Below are 17841 nucleotides of genomic sequence, written 5' to 3' on the forward strand. Positions count from 1 at the left end.
GACTTCCAATCATTTACTTGGTTTACTGGTTTCATTCTTGCTCTTAATTTGTTGGAGCATTATATAGTCGATTATAAATTTATAATTATCATAATAAAGATTAGTTAATCGGGCCATATCAGACATATTCGTTTAATAATTAATAGAATGATTTTTTCTCTTCCCAAAATATCGTTTTATGATATCAAAGTTTAGATAACTCTCCATCTAATCGTCACTAATTTAAGTATATACAAGCATATGTGTCAAGCTTGTGTTCATATGACACCTTTGTATTCCAAGCTATTTTAAATTAATAATAATAATAATAAAGTACGACAATTAAATATAATTAAACTTAATTCTTGAACCAAAGGATTCACAAATTATACATCTTCACTAAAATAAAACTCAAATAAATAAAAAAATATGAGTTTTGAAAATAAAAATAATACTTAGAGACATTAAAATGACCTTTATAAGTTCTTAAATTCAATGCAAATCATGATAAAAGAAAATTTAATTAAGACATGTTCATCACAAAATCCTAAATAACTAGTCCTAATCTTGATGTCATAGTCTGTTGGAGTAGCCCACAAAGAAAACCTATATAGCCTAAGCTTCTTTTCTTGCAACCGCTTCCTGCTTAAGTAGATCATGTTCACCTTTAATGGCAATCAACCCAAACAACAACAACAAGCACACAAATAGAGAATTGATAATATATCCCACATATGTTCAAAGGCACATACAAGAAATTCAAGTAGATCTCCACACTCACAAACATCACAAACAACCATTGTACAAAATATACTCAACTCATATGGACTTGTGCTCTTAATTCTATATACATGTGATGCCATTTACTTCGCATAAAAGGCTCACAAATATGAGGTAACATAGGAGTACATGAATCGGATCACACTAAGTGACCCTCTCAATCTACTCTTAATTAGGAAGATGATCTATTAGGAGTCAGTTAGGTTACTATAACACCAACAATTTCCTCTCGTTCATCTTAACGTGAGAGGCTTCCTACTATAACACCTCTAAGGTCAAGGTAGAAAACTATAAAGACCCTCCCATAAGGATTCACAACCACCCCAAACAAAATATGGATGATACACATGAACTCAATCACATCATCACAACACCCAAATGACCAAGTGTATACTTAGATTTTCTCCTTGCTAAGCCATTACTTAGATATATCTTGCAGCACACATAACTCATATGCACAAACATCTCAATTGTGCATAACAACCCATATATAGCTCAATTTTATGAATACTCATAGCATAAAAACTTAAGCATAATATAGTATGATATAGTAGTTTTAAGCTTTAATTGGGATTTTTACTAATTGGTTTGAAGTTTTGGGGTTTTTTTTTGTTTTGTATTGTGTGATTTTTGTATAGTCTATAGGTTCCTCACAAATTGATATTGTGTTGGGTGTAAAATGAGCCACGCCAGGTGCTGTTTGACATTGTTCTAATGAGGTTTCACATCAGGCATGATATTAGTCACATCGGGCACATGTACGACAAAGAGGTTCTGTCTTTTCCACATCGGGTGTAAAAAATGTCATGTGTTGGGTGTGATAATGTTAGAATCAAATTTTTTGATGTTCATATAAATTATAGCTCTAGATGTTATTTTTCCAATGCTGTTGGAATCACTAAAAAATAAGGTTTAGAACTCAAGTTATGGTCAAATCAGTGACCAAAGGTTAGACTATTAGATTTATGCTGAAACATTACGGTTTTGTAATTTTTAAAAATAGTAAATGACAAAACTAACTCTTAAGGCCACCATAGAAGTTGTACATAATTATCTTAACTTTATAATAAAATTAAGATCAACTCTATAACATGTATATAGTTTTAGATATCATGTTTGGACAACATGAGGCTATAAAAGAGTAAGTTATGAAAATGTAGTTTGTGAATGATGATTATGAATGACCTTACCCTTTAAGTGTTTTATCTTATGAATGGTTTGAAGTACCTATATCAATGTTTAGGGAAAAAATCACGAGGGAGAACAATTGTGATTAAATTATAGTGTGAGTTGATTGTTAACAATTTAAGAGATTTTGGTGATATCAATGCCTAAGAAATTAGTGTGTTATACCAATAACGTTGCTAAACTAGTTAAGTTATAAATATAAATGTCTAGTTTAATGATGATCTCTTAGTGACAATGGTTGAAGTATTAACATATGATTAGATGATTTCATAATGATTCTATCTTGAAGTGTATCGAATGATGTTATATAATTGTTGTGCTTGAACTGCGAATATATAACTTTTGTACTAATTGATGTGGATAACTAAATATGATATGTTGAGTATAAATTTATGTTAATGTGAGACATGATGGATGTAAAGGATGTGAATTGGTATTGGTGTTGACAAATCATTGTATGTGTATCTAATGAGGGTTGTTTGTGGTATTTTGGCAAATCATTGTGAATATGTATAGAGATAACATGATGTTATATTGAATCTTGTGTGACCTGTATCATGTGTATGTAAGTCACTAAATCGACACACACACATATATAATTGACACCACATGCATATGCAAATTGTAGTTCATGTTACACTTAAAATTTTTCATATGATTAAATTTTAACCAATGATACTTTGATTTTTTTTATTTAAAAGTTTAGAACTATTGTGTTTAGTTCATATCGTTAAGTAATTGTTTTTAATTATTTTTTTATTAAAACAATAAGTGACCATCGCAAGTGATACTCACAATTATTAATGATATTATATTAGTATTTGATAATTCAATTTTTTTATTTTATAATTTCTTAAAATAATTTTTTCTATCTAGGTTAAAATTATTGTTATGAACCAAAATAGTGGATTTAAGTTTTAGAAGGATGAAAATTAAAGAAAAATATTTCAGATGGACTAAAACCAAAATTTACTCATTTTACAAAGATAAATTTTTTTTATAAGGTCAAAAATATTTTTTTTTACAAATTTTAGAAGGATAAAAAGTGAAGAAAAAATTTCATAGAGACCAAAGTTAAAAATTTCTTATTTTAGTTTACAAAAACTAAAAAAAAGCTTTTAATTAGTTTAATTTACTATAACTAAAATTTATATTAAATATATTTTTAAAAGATATAAATTATATTACAATTAAAATCTATAATATGTGTATTAAATATTTTTTTTTATGAGAATCGAAATTGGTATGAAAGAGTTTACAATATTCATTATGAAACAAATGAGTTCACAAAATTTATATTTGCACATTCTACTTAACTAATAACATTTTAGTAAAAGAAACTCAACTGTAACAACCTTAATCTTGATAAACTGCTTTAACTTTTTGATTTCTATAGAATTAAAATGATATTTTTACGTTCAATTTCATATCAAGGCAAAAATCTAATATTAGGATTTAAATGAGCAACTTTATCTTTAAACTACTTTAATTTAAATATGACTATGAATATTAAATTAAGTTCTCAATACAAATGAAAAAATATTTTTGTTTTCTTTATTTTATAAAATAAATAAATAAATAAAATAAAATAAAATAAAATACAAACGAGGCGATTTTGTATTTTTTTTTGTAATAAAATAATCGAATAATTACGATATAGCTTTGTGTTTTGCCAGGTTATACGCCATTTCTCTCTTCTTACCAACAAAGTTACCATTCTCTGTTCAATTTTCTCTCCCTTCTACTTCTAGGGTTTCGCTTCTGCGATGTACATGTCTTCTTCTGCACATCAAAGGTGAAGTTTTTTTCGTGTTTATCGCACTTTCCCTGCAACATACAAACACCCTTTTATCCTCTAGCGTTAATTTTCCTTGTTTCTTCAGAATTTTTTCCTCTTAATTTTTTCTCTTTCTCTATTCAATTTTATTTTTCGAAATTTCCCCCTTTTTGTGTTGATTGTTAGTGATTTTACCCCCCAAATGCTTGAATTTTACAACCCATTGGTCAATTGATTTTTATGTTTATTTAATTTTTTGTTCAAAATGTTTGGTTTGATGCTTGGACGATAATGTTTTTCACCCCTTAAAGCAATTGGCTTTAGTCCCGCTGCAATCTATTGCACCATTCTCTGTTTGTGTCATTATTTGATTGACCTGTAGGGTGGAAAATTTTCAATTTCTGTATCCCCATTATTATTCTATACAAGTCCCAGGAAATAAAGGAGGTAAAAATATCCCATTTTTTTGGATGTTGGATATTTTTGAATTTTAGTAGCAAGCATGCATGAATAAAAGCAAATTTGACCATAGAAAAGTTGTTAAGTAATACTATTTTTTTTTTTAAGTATCTGGATTTTTCACTTTAAGGTTACTGTTGCAGCTGACTTTATGAACCAATTCATATTTCTGGCTTGAGAAGCCAATCTACAGTTGCAGTTGTTTCAACAATGGAAAATCGGAAAGATTTTCTCAGCTGTCTGGATTCTGATATGTCTCTTAAGATACTCACGTGTCTGGATGATCCGGCTGATCTTGTTCGTGTCTGCTGTGTCTCTCGATCTTGGAGACACTATGGTGAGTTAAACTAGTTCTAACTATGCAGTTGTTTCTCAACCGATGCATCAGTTTCATAAAAGTTCAATTCTAGTTCCTTGTTGCCTTGCATTTTACAATACTTTTCAAATCTGATCAGTACTGTTTTGGTTTCCAGTTCTCATTCTCAACAGAGACAAATTTCAATAAAAAAAATATATTAATTTCAACGATTAATTGGTTTGCAGTGATTGCAAATGGTCTTTGCAAGAAGCTATGCTTGAGAATATTTCCTCAATTATCTAGAGTTGCTTTTGTTGTTGAACTGAATCAACATGGAGCCAAGGAACTTGCCGAGGTTGGATCTAGCTCTTCTGTGGAATGGCTAGTTCAACAGAGAGAACATAGAGTCTATGCTTACTTAGGCAGAGCTCTCATGTCATCTGTTGCAATGAATTGCATTGCTAAGACAGTTGGTGCTTCTAGCACTGACAACTTTCCTCAGGAAAGCATTGATAATACTCTAGAGCCAAGAGATCACATTTCTGGTAGATATTCCTACTGGTCAAGTGATGGACAAAGTAATCCCAATGTTCCTGAGACATTAACATATGAGTTGGTCTCTCAAATTTGTGTAATCACAGAAATCAATATCCAGCCTTTTCAAGGTACACTTTGAAATCTTCACAAACTATGTGTTGACCCATCTATTTTATGTTTCTATTCCTTTTTGCTAACAATATTATGTCTTATCCAGCTCACTTTCAGATTGGGTCACCAATATATGCAGCAAGATCTGTTCGGTTTAAAATGGGTCATGCTAAAGCCTCTTTAGATGCTGTAGATGATGAAATGTTTTCATGGACCTATACTTCACCGGAATTTCCAATGTCTCAGGTATATAACTTATATCTTATATAGTTTGTCTACTGTTTTTTCAATTGAATAATGTCTGTTTCATTGATTTCCTGTATAACTTTACTATGAAGTTTGTCCTAAATTATAAATAATTGCCTTCTATAACTAGTGAACTCCCTCTGTTCAAAATGTGATGCTTTTGATTGAAGAGAACATATTATTGAAAAAAATGTTTTAATGCAACATAGGCTTATTTTTGAGCATCGGATAAGGAAGACCTGGTTTTTTTTTGAGTAAATCAACATCTTGTTTTAACAGGTGTTTAGTACACTCACAATTATAGTCAAATTTAGTCAAGCATTGTTATTTCATTACAACAACCTTATAGTGTATTCTCTCCAAATAATATGCATTAATAAGAAATCACCCCATAAGAGAAAAAAATAATTCTTTGGTTGCCCAATTTACATTCCACTGCTAAAAATGATGTGAATCATCTTACATCTATTGGACTAAACTGTGACCAGATTGCAGATCTGCATTTAATTAAAATCTCTTTTAAGTTCTGTTTACGAGGATTACTGGTTTTATAACATTTCTGCACAACATGATATGACATAATAAGAAGTCACCTCCCATAAGAATTAAAATTGCACTGTCTCCCAATTTCCTTTCCACTGTTAAAAATGATGTGAATAATCCCAGGTCTAGTGGACCAAACCATGTCCATGCAGCACAGATCTGTATTGCATTCATATCTCTTTTAAGTTCTGTTCAAGAGGATTGTTTGTCTCATTCAAAAATTTTCAAATTGTATAATCACTTGAAAGGCTGCTGCAATACTGGAAGAATGACCAGAGGGCTCTAAATCTCTCTTATCCTCAAGTGGGTTAAAATGATTGAAGTAAATAGATAATCAAACGTTCTACAGTCATTTCCGGCTAGGGAATTAACTATTGATAATAGGTGCTTTTGCTGCTTGCCAATTAAAATTGGGGTTTCATCTCAATAGCCCACGGCTTCTCTTAATGCCAAGATAAAGCTCCAATTTTGATTCAAAAAAATACCAAAAGCACCTATGGTATTGCACCTATGCTTTTTTCATAATAATAAATAATTAAATACCATTCATTCAGCCTATTTATGGTCGTTGGTAATTTTTTATATTTTCTCTGCATTGATACATACAGACAGAAATTGACTGATCTGTACACGACTTTAAACCACACATTTAAGCAATTTGGCTCCTCACAAGGGAGAAAAATAAAAAAATGGAAAACGGAATGCATAAGGAATATTTGGTTGACAGAATCTGGGCAACTATATCTTCAGTTTTATACTGATATACATTAGTTGGTCAGATCCTTTGTCTCTTCAGGTGTTTGTCAATGTTTATAATGTGTTATGTATGTGATGGGGAGTGAATGAATTGTATTAAGCTTGATTTATTTGTTGGATCCTAAGGCACTTCCATGAGTTTGATTCTGGGTCTATATATCATTCAATGTAAATACTGTAAGTAAATTGAAAAATAAAAATTGATGGATAATGAGAACATCTATTTACCTCCCAAAATAAAATAACCCAGGTTGATGTTGCATAGCGAAATAAAATAGAAGCTGCATAATTAGCATCAATAATTTAATGATTTCGTTTGTGCAACCCTCTTCACCTTAATTTATAATCCCAAGAACAGCAATATGAAATTTCTGAGAAAAATCTCATGAACAGGAGAACCGGCTGCAGAAGTTCAAGCTTCCAGAACCTGTGCTGTGTATTGGGGGTATCTTGCAGATTGAGCTTTTGGGGAGGGTACAGAGACAAGAAATTGATGGTCTATTATACATTTGGTGCGTTTTGTTCTTCCCATTTGGTTTGTATTTGTCAAACTGGTTCATTGTTGAGGTTTTATTGAACTTAGTGGCATAGATTTAGTATCCTAATTAAATGCCCAATAAGCCTTATTCAATGTTAGGTTTTAGTATCATTTGTCTTTTAAATGCACAAAAATGTGGCAAATAGTGAAGTCTTGATTATTGTGGCCAAAAGTGTTTGTGACAATGTTGTTTGGATGAATATGCACGAGTTTCCTCATTCTTTTTAAGTTGAGAAATAGAATAAACTTTTAGGTCCCTTTGGTTCTATGTACTGGCTTTGGGGAGGTGGGTTTTTGTCCCTCACCTGGACTCTTTTAAATATTCACATCTTACATAAATTTCAAATATCGGGTTTTTACATCATAAAAGAAGCAATATATGTGGCTTTCTCTTTTAACACTACAGTGTTTCGTTCATGTAAAAGTGTTGAGTCCTGCTTATCTGTGTATGCTAAAACAAAATGCCGAAGCCTTCCCCTGGATAAGTTGACCAGAATGCTGTAAACAGATTGGACATTCCTCAAACTGGCTCCGGGTCCATTTTCTTCCCTATTCATGAGAGAATTACAGTGTATTATCCACTGAGTTGGAAGTTACTAATTTCTACTTTTTTTTTTTTTCCTGATGTGTTAGATATGTTTTGTAGTTATTGCTAACCACAATTCAGTTATACCTGCATGACATGCTAATAGAACTTCTGTTGTTTGCTTTGTCTTTTTGTTGCTTTGAAGTGAATGATGCTTTAATGTTTAGTCTTGTAATATTCTGACATCCTTCATGTGTCTTTTCTTGGAGGATTTCTCTGTTGTGCTGATCTAGTCACCTAGAGTTCAACAACAGATCCTAGAACTCAGTAGATGACACTAGGATATTGAGTCCAAGAACACACCATGTATATATCTTCGTTTATCTCACTGTTTGATGCATTTTTGTGAAATTAAATCACCTAGAGGAACTTTTTCTCACCCAAATTTACATAGTTAAAAACACTGCCTCTGTTCCATTTATTACGGGATTCATGGCATGGTTGTTATGCTGTCACTTCCATTTGAAAAAGTATCCCTAAATATTGCGTAGAAGTCAGTTATATTGTTGACGGTTGTGCCAAGTCCCTAACACGAAAATTGTGGTTGCAGTGTTTCTCATGTTCAAGTTCTTGGAGGCTCATTGTCACCAGCATTCAATGCGGATATTCTAGATCCCTCTGGAAACTTTGTGTTGAAAAGGGACCAAATGGCTAACTGTCAACCAGTTATCACATCTGGAAATGAATCTCAAGAAATTTCAGCCGAGCACAGGGGACTGAGAGATTTCCGGAATATTGTGACTATATTGCGCGGACAAGTAGTAGGAATCGGGGAAGATGATTGGGATGAGGAAGAATATGAAATTGATGATTTTGAAGAAGAATATGCCCTCTGATCTTTTGCCGGTATAAAGTACTTTTATAATTCCTCCCAAATAAAGAAAAGGAAAAAAAAAAGTTAGAATCTCCTAGGTGAGGAGTGGTTGCATTCAAAACCTGTTTTCTGTGTAATGGTTACGCTTCAAAAATTCTGGTTTTTCTGTGCTGTGGCTACTGAGATTTGAATATAAGTATTTACTTCTCTTGTAGATATGATCTTGGGTGTGGGACAAGTATAAACTTATTTTCTGCGGTTTAACATCTGATGCTTGAAACTTGAGCTTTCTATCGAGTATTAACATGTTATCATCCATCTTTAAGTATAGTTAGACAAACCATATTCTGTGCCAGTATGCGTGATCTTGAAAACTTACTTGAGTAAATATGTAAACTTATTTGAGTAAATATGTAAATGTCTTCTGCTGTTCATGTCTAACTATTTTATTATCGATTTCTTAAAAATGTTTTATTAAATAGTTGGTGCTTATTGATTTGTTGAATAATGGTTTATTAAATAATTGAGACAATTGCTTTGTTTAGTGAGTAAATGATAATGTTTAACATTTAGTCGGTGTTTTAAAATCAGCTCGACTGGTTGGTCGAATCTGTTGAATCAGAAATCGGTGGTCTAGTCAATTCCTGCCTTGAGTTAGATTAATTATGCATTCTATTTGTTAAAAATTGGAGTGAACCGGTTAATGTTCTGATTTGATCAATAAATTGGAAGGTAATCAGTTCAATCACAAAAATGATTTTCATCACTTTTTAAAGAAATTCAAAGGAAAGCACATGAGAATCAAACCCTACTTATACGAGCGTGAAAAGTCTTAACAAATATTACAATGACCACTTGTTATAATATATTTATTTGTAATATATAAAATTTAAATATTTTTTATAGTATATTATTAATTTTAAATTATATATTTAATAATATATTATATATGTAAATATTACATATATTATTTTATGTATCAATTTCAAGAATACTATATATATATTATTTATAATTTTAATTTATATTAATATATAATTTATATTAATAAAAATAATTTTAAATAAGATAAAAATTAAAATTTAAAATATGATATGAATTTATTGAAATTTGTAAGTATAAAATATATTCAACATGGATATTTTTTTTAAAATTAATAGAAATCGGATCATGTGATTTAATTAGTGACCCATCGATTAAACTTTTGATTCACTGACTTAGTATCCTAACCGGTTTGATGACCGAATTTTTAAAACTATGCATTTAGTTTTCTTGTCTATAAATTATTAAAAATAATACCAGCAATATTTAGTATAAAGAAAGAGAATATGTGTATATTTTTTTAAAATTAAATTTAATAAAAGTGTTTTGAGCAAAAGTTTAGTCTTTTATATAAGGAAAATATAAAATGACTAAATCCCAAGAATAAAATCGTACAAATTTTATATAAAAAATCTTGGAAATTAAATGAATGCAAAAAAAAAAATGAATTGAAGAAGTATCTTTTCTTATTGAATAATAAAAACGTTGTATCAGTGGAGTATAATCAACTTGAGCAGAAGCCTATAGCAAAGTGTTGAAGAGTGTTCGTATAACGGATTAAAAGTTTATTCTTGAAAATATCAATATTTTCATGTTTTTTGTGTTTTGAAAAATTATTTTCAAGTATTGTTGATTCTTAAGTTGTCATATAAAAAAAAGAAGATATTTTATCAGGATTTCTATTCAAATTGTAGATATAATATTTTAGGATTTCTATATGTCATGTACCACTACAATCAATTTTTGAATGAGTTTATTATTTTTCCGATACTTTCTATAAAATGATTGCATATGAGAAAACATTAGTGTAGCATCTATTGAGAAAATAATGATAGGAATATGATTAAAGTGGTTTGGACGTGTGCAAAGAAGACCTTAAAAACATTGGGAAGGAGCAAAAATCACTTGATTTCTAGCTCTATAAAAAAGGTTATATGAAGATCAAGAAGAATGTTAAAAAAAAATAAATTAGGACCTTCTTGACCGAACCTATTGATATTATGTTATTTATGTAATGGACCTTCTTGTTGTATTAAACATATTTAAGCATTTTTATTATTTATAAAAATTATAATGACAATAACACGCTTTAAATCTAGAAGGACAAAATCCTAAGTATACTACTATAATATTCTACTACTAGGTTGTCATTAATAATTCATCAAGACATTTAAATTAACATGAAACGATTGTATTACATGTCTTATAAAATAAAGTAAAATTATTATAAATAATTAAGAAAAGAAATCTATATATAAATCTTATATATCAACCTTTATATATATATAAACCAAGATATTCCTTAATTAAAAGTTATAGATTAAGTCTTTGACATACTGAAATTTATTTAAGGAAATATTTTTCAACAAATTTGTTTTATACACACGGAAAAAAGCCTCTTATTTGAAAATGCATTAGAATAAAAAAAATTTTAAAAAGAAAAAATTCAAATAAGTTTTTCGTCATTAATTCATGTCTAGATTTGGCCCATTTTTAGCCTATTTTTCTTTCTGCACAATTTTTTTTTCTCTACCAATTTCTTGACTTACCTAAAATGACAACTTCACCAATTGCTGATTCAAAAAACTGTCTCAAACCAATCTGATCAATTTTATGATTGTTTCAATCGTATATTTTGCGGATTTTCATCCTAACTAAATGGAACTCTTACGCATATACTTCATGTTGCTTCTTTTGAAATTCACAAACCGACTAATGTGTATCAAAGAATATTAAAAATAAAAAAAAACCCAAGAAGCCCTTTAAGTATTACAATAAAGCAATACGGAAAATGACTCCAATGGTTCTAGAATAAGTTAATGTGTTGTAGGAAAATTGTTCATTGTTACACTGTTTTGTTATTGTTGCGGTGATGCATATTGTTTCTCTAGGTTATTATATATATAGACGTTTATTTCTTTCTCTTGAACTTATTTCTTAGGAGGTTGCTCGGGTCCTCTAATTCAGAGTAATCACACTTTTAACACATAAGCAGAGGTTTATTGGTTGTTTTTCTCTTTTAATTGGAAAACTAATGCGTGGGAACCGATATTGATTGCTCTTACCATATAAACAACACAGCATATCTGCAATTTATCTACATATTGTTTCAGCATTGCACATAACGGGATTGTCACTCAGTGTAGTGTTCAACATGAAGTACCCGTGGTGGACAAATACACTAGGTTGTGATTAGTATCAGTAAGTTGAAACATATACGTGGCTTGCTTAGTGGAATATATCATTCGTGTTCACACCAGGGAAACAATGACGAATATTTAAAGATTTTAGTCATTTGACTTCTACAAAGCATCGCATTAGCCCTTTGTAAACATCAAATTAATCCTTTAATGATAAAACCAATGCATCCCATGTTGTCTTTCAAGGACCACTTTGATATTTGATTGAAGGACCATTTTGATGACACAATGAAACATTGAGGGGGAGGGGGAACCAATTGATGACATGGCATGTCTTTTAGGGGACAAATTTATATATTTATATTATGGAGCAACATATTATCGTTGCATATATTTTGGAGGACCAAAATAGAAAGATACCCTACATAGCAGTTTTTGGAAACAATTGTAAACAGGGTCCTGTTTTCTACTATGATGGAAATTGGTCAATGCTCACACCAACCAATATTTCCTGACCAATTCATATAATTATTTGACAATAACGAAGTGACATGAGAACCATTTTATTCTTGCAAACTTCATGAAGCTTTGGACTTGGTTGGGGCAGGAAGCAACTGCATTGCATAAACCAAAAATTGTCAGAGGAAATAATACTGATAAGAATAGTTACAACTAAGAGAAAAACCATGACCATCAAACAATCAAGAGAGAAACAACTAAAGAGCTAAATTTGTCTGTGGTTTTGTATCTTGGTCACTAGTTGTGCAAAAGGCATGTATGTTAGAGATAGAACATGGATACAAGGTATTAGGGAAGAAAAATAGAAGCACAAAGAAAGCAAACACCTGATAGCAAGATATTAGAGATGAAGCAAATCCAAATGCACCAGTCACGCGGGGAGTAACTTTCTTTGGTGCCAATTGAAGCAGTCCAACTGCCACCACTATATCCATTCCCGCTTTGATTAGTGCTAGAGTCCTCTCATTTGACTTGTTTAGTTTGGCACGGTATTGTTCATCCTGAAATCATAGTTAATGAAAACACATAAAAGTAAGGCAAACAAAGTCCCAAAGTAAACCGAAATCACAGTTTGAAGACTTTATACACAAACATAGACAACATACTTCATATTTATTCTTGTTCTTGAGTTCTTTCTCTATCTTCTTCATTGATGCAGAGAGTCTTCCAAGCTCCCCCAGCTGATCAAATGAGTCAAACATGTTATGCAATTTACACAAAGTTTAACAATGAAGGAATAAGAGGGCACATTGATGCACACACAACATCAATGAAGGAAGGTAAGCCACAAACCTCAACCAAGGAGCCACACACTGAGGAACCCAGCCAACAGAAAAGAGATATCCGGCCAATTAGTTCACTGCGTTCTTTATTCTGTATTTAGACAAAAAATTCTTATATACTGCAGGATGGCATTCACATATAATAGTACCGAAACAAACATGATGCTAAAGAAAAATATATATTTTATTATTTCCTACCTGGTAGATGCCTGATCTTCCAAGCCACACAAATTGATCAAGAAACAAGAAAGTGGAGAGTAAAGCATTCTTGGACTGAAAAAAATAACAAGATGTAAGGAAAATCAAACAAAGATGAAAAACAGTGGAATGTTTTTTGAGTTTTCATACCTTTCCCAACAGAATTAGAGGGAGAGGAGTTCCCCGTGGTGTTGGACTAATCAGAGCATGTAGGTCATTGACAAACTGCGAATCAAGAGTGATGTATAAGAGTGACCATCAGTGCATGAACTAATTAATTTGCAACATTTATTTTTCATGCCAAATGTCTATTTGAATATTATAAATGGATAATACTATACAAAAAAGTTGCAGTATTCGACTTTTTTTGTTTTATCCCTTTTCCAATTACATCCCTCAGAACCCAAAAAATAAAATTATGCATACTACAAATATCTTGTCTTTTTTAAACAAATTAATCATTGGGGATACACACATAATGAAAATGATACAAAGAAAGAAATACCATTAAAAAATGAAGATGTTAACTGATGAAAAAGCATGTGCCAGAAATTGGAAAGTAAAGATAGCCAAACCTTAAACAGACGAAAAACTTTTCGTGCCAAGCTGGTTGATTTTTCTACATTCTGGGCAGTACCAGGTTCCCCGTTACTCAAAAATTTGGAACCATATTGTATTGCTCTGCATATTTTGTCCCTTGTTTCAGCCTTGCCCAGATATAAAACAAGAAGACCAAGTTCAGCCCTTGTTGCATCCAACGTACTCATCTTCTACACTAATTGCTGCAACATAACAAAATCACAGCACAGTTTATGTCAGCTAAATTAGGAGAAAGGATTAGGTAAAGTTAAAAGTGATATTGTCAAATTAAATAGGGAGGGCAAAGAGGTTTAGAACTCTCATTTCATGCAGCAATGTGAGCAGAGTTTTTTTTTTTTTTTTTTTTTTTTCCCCTAAGAAAAAGGTGTTATATATTAAGTTGTTCAAACCTTAAACTCGTCAACTACATAAAAGTAGGCTTAGTTACATTTTTTGCCATCCATGTTTCGCAATTTTGCAAATTTTGCCACTCAACTTTGAAATTGCACCATTTTACTACTTAACTTTCAAGTTTTCAAATATTTTGTCACTATGTTAGCTACCGTTGGACATTGTTAGTTGATCACTAAGATGACATGTTAATTATTGACATGTTATATTGAGACCATCAACATTGTTACTTGGCCACAATTTCTAAGTGATGTATGACTTTATTGGTATACTGGAACAGCTAGTGTTAATGTAGTCAGTATTAAATTCAGTCCTATAAGAGTTATATTATAGTCATATAGTTGGGTATTTTTGTTGGGTCAATTTATGGGTATTAGCTACCATATGCACTTTTCCTTATGTTCATTTTGTAGTTCAGGATTTTATTATCGCTTATCAGGGGTGGTTGTTTGACTTGGACCTGAAGTTGATAATACAGGGCCCGCAAGTTTGACTAGTCCTATGCAAATGATACCACAAACAATAAAAGATTATGGTAAAGAAAACATTTTCAGGGAAAACTCTTCATGCCAGGCACCTGATGTGTGATAACCATAGTTATCAATCCCAAGTAGTGAGGAGTGCTTGAACAGCCAACCCCCAAACCGTTATGGTGGGATTGCATATTGCGAGATGAAGTTTACAGATATATGTATTAAATAATTTATAAATGCTAAAAAATAAAAGCAAAAACACATAATTAAAGATATATTCATAATTAATAATTAAAATTCATATTTTTAAACCAAACAAAGAAGTTAATAACAATGCGAGTCAAGTAATATAAATAAATTAATAATATAAAAAAAAGTACACAAGAAAGGGAAACATAAGGTTATCAGAACACAAGGGTGAAAGAAACAGAAGACAAAACATAGACATAAATATATAAGCAGAATGGGCTGATTCAGTGGGATGGAGTTATACCTCCTAGTTATATATATATATATATATATATATATATATATATAAAGGGATATATAAACCCTTTTTTGGCTAGAACAAAGCAGTCCCCAGAGGATGTGAACATAAAAGAAACCAGAGAATAGTGTGCTGAAGTTCCACAGATTGTGGGTTGACCAGAAACTCCAGTAGAGTGTCGTGGTTTGGCTGGGCTGGTAACAAGGTTGAGAGCTCTGCATCAGATGGTTTGTGTTGAAAAGCGATGGGACCAATAAGAGTAGTTCATTATTTAGCTTTCAAAAGGAGTGAGAGGGAAATAGGGTTTGTGTTCTGATGAAATAAAAGCGGGTGAGATCCCAAGATTGCCTCCTTTAAACATAACCTAACGACATCATTTAAGGGACAAAAAGGGGGTTTTCATATATGAAGATAATAACAGATGATATATGGCTGCTATTTGAAGCAAAGGCGACCATTATTCCGCAAAACAGCGACATTGAACTGCTACACTACAGGCCACACAGAAGCAACAAGGGGACTGTGCTGCTTTGCAACGCCACTGTTAACTCTTGTGGCGATACCTAAATTATTTTTCTACTTTCATCTTTTAGACTTCTGCCTTATTTTATTACTTTCAACCCAATCCAACTGTGATTTCCTACGCAGTTAGCATTAAATATCCACGCCACCAAATCCCTAATTGCCACTTACAATTTTCCTCAATTTTGTCAAACCCCAATTTCATTTTCACTAATTGACCATTTAATCCTCCTCAGCAACAAAAGCATTTTTCCCCCAAGTGGGACTAGCTAAATGGATCAAATAATACAATTGTGTTCTGTCATAAACAAGAAGACATCTCCTTTACACTCATCCTTAGAGAGAAAGAGACAAAAAGAAGATATTTGGTGAGGGTGCCTTGGCCCTTGGTAGAATGGAAGAAAATATGTACAAATTGCATTTGCCCTTCCAACTGTGGCTACTCTAGGCCACATCTTGCAAGGATTAAGATTTAAGAACTACTCTCAAAACTCTATAATACATAACACTCAATCCTGGCTCTGTTTCCTGATAACTAATAAGAACTTAGACTAAATTGCAAGGGGGAATGTAAAAGTTTCATCATTTTATCTAGAACTAGAATCACTAAAGCATGATGTTCTCCGAATCTGTCAATCTTCGCCTCACCAACAAATATGATCTTCATCAGGTCCTGCTTTTTACAGACAGGATTTGAAGGGCTGCATGAATTCTCTGCCTCTGGATAGCTTCAATAGAATAGGTTAGCTAATATGGCACTCTAGAGTCTAAAAGGAACATTAAATTTGCAAGTTCAGAGGCGAAAGAAGAGGGTCATTAGCAAGAATCAAAAACCAAGATAGATATCTGCATATTCACCAGGGTACTTAGAATTCACCCAAAAGAGCAACCATTACATGAATACTTCGCTTAGTAGGACAAAATATTGAAACCAATGAGCAAATCAAAGCATCTACATTTAAGTTTTTTCTCCAATAACAATAGATAACTCATTCAAACAACTTTTAACAAATCAAACCCACAGAGCAATATTAAGAATAAGAAGTCATCAAGGCAACGTCTAATCCATGAGTCCGGATTAAGATTCATATCGTCAAAACATAAAGCTTAGTTCAATTATGCCACGTTTGGCACACGATATAAGATAGAAGAGCCAAAGAAAATCGACCCATCTGAACTTCCGCGTAGTCCAGTTACATCAATCCATTTCCTACGTTATAACAACCACATCTTCAAATCTTCAATTTCCCTCATTTTTTTAATATTTTGTTTTATCATTTTCAACGCAGCCGAACACACTACAAACAACACAACGTTCAAATAACAATAATAACCAACCCATCAAATCAAATCATAAAATTCCAATGACCCGGTTCCCCAACCTCAATTCAAAATCAAATCAAGTTGACCCAAAATAAAAATTCACAAGCCCCACCTTCAAAAATTGCAACTTTAGAATCTCAAGCTGCAAGGTCAAAGGATCTAACAACTGGGGCACGTGAATTCCCGAGTCTATTAGACAAAAAAAAAAAAAAACAATAGCAACGAAAAACACGAGCGAGAGAGAGAGAGAGAGAGAGAGAGAGAGTACCAAGTTCGTTGGGGGCGAAGAAGAGAATTGTGTTCGAGAATGAGAGAGCAAGCTTTTGGTTTGGGCCTTGTACGGTAGATAGAGTTGTGATAAGGGCTTGTTTGGTCCTCTCCTTCTCGAAACAAAAAAACAAATGGGAGATGTTATGCTCTGGTTTCGTCCCTCGCCTGGAAGAATCTTGCACCGTTCGATGATTCCGATGGCCACGTGTCGCACGTTGGGAGATGCAACTACGTTTGATTGGGCCTGGATCAGTGTCGTAGAGAGATTCAAGTCGACTGCGTCGTTTGGTTTGTCACACGCATCTCAACGTCCACTATGTCATGACTCATTACGCAAAAGCTTATCTACAGTACAAGATAATGTTTTAAAAAGGTGATAATAGTAAGTAATAATACTATCCTTTTAATGCACCACGCATTGCTCATTTTTCTTCTTTCTCTTTTTAGTCATACTATATATTTTTTAATCTTAGTGTTAGAAAA

At 32.0% G+C, this 17841-nt stretch overlaps 2 protein-coding genes across 4 annotated transcripts; one reads left to right on the forward strand and one right to left on the reverse strand.

Moving 5' to 3' along the window:
- The first annotated feature begins 3590 nt into the window (after positions 1 to 3590).
- Positions 3591 to 8903, forward strand: LOC109802187 (F-box protein At4g00755). Of its 2 annotated transcripts, none has more exons than XM_020363427.3 (6): positions 3591 to 3742; positions 4327 to 4520; positions 4727 to 5146; positions 5236 to 5375; positions 7068 to 7186; positions 8349 to 8903. In XM_020363427.3, exons 2-6 carry the CDS (start codon positions 4394 to 4396, stop codon positions 8632 to 8634), a joined length of 1092 nt encoding a protein of 363 aa, XP_020219016.1. In that variant the 5' UTR covers positions 3591 to 3742; positions 4327 to 4393; the 3' UTR covers positions 8635 to 8903. The 2 variants fall into 2 exon arrangements, with proteins under 2 accessions (XP_020219016.1, XP_020219015.1); XM_020363426.3 differs by having other exon boundaries at positions 3615 to 3742; positions 4366 to 4520.
- Positions 8904 to 12129: 3226 nt separating this feature from the next.
- On the reverse strand, positions 12130 to 17517 carry PEX11C (peroxin 11c). 2 transcript variants are annotated; one of them, XM_020363888.3, is made up of 8 exons: positions 17357 to 17517; positions 13869 to 14075; positions 13444 to 13518; positions 13294 to 13368; positions 13106 to 13186; positions 12919 to 12993; positions 12640 to 12813; positions 12130 to 12408 (listed from the first exon to the last, which is right to left on the reverse strand). In XM_020363888.3, exons 2-8 carry the CDS (start codon positions 14058 to 14060, stop codon positions 12373 to 12375), a joined length of 708 nt encoding a protein of 235 aa, XP_020219477.1. In that variant the 5' UTR covers positions 14061 to 14075; positions 17357 to 17517; the 3' UTR covers positions 12130 to 12372. The 2 variants fall into 2 exon arrangements, with proteins under 2 accessions (XP_020219477.1, XP_020219478.1); XM_020363889.3 differs by lacking the exon at positions 17357 to 17517 and adding an exon at positions 17201 to 17260.
- Between the last annotated feature and the right edge of the window lie 324 nt (positions 17518 to 17841).

This window comes from Cajanus cajan, chromosome 4, assembly GCF_000230855.2.
Source record: "Cajanus cajan strain Asha chromosome 4, NIPB_CcT2T_4, whole genome shotgun sequence".
NCBI classification, from domain to species: Eukaryota; Viridiplantae; Streptophyta; class Magnoliopsida; order Fabales; family Fabaceae; genus Cajanus; species Cajanus cajan.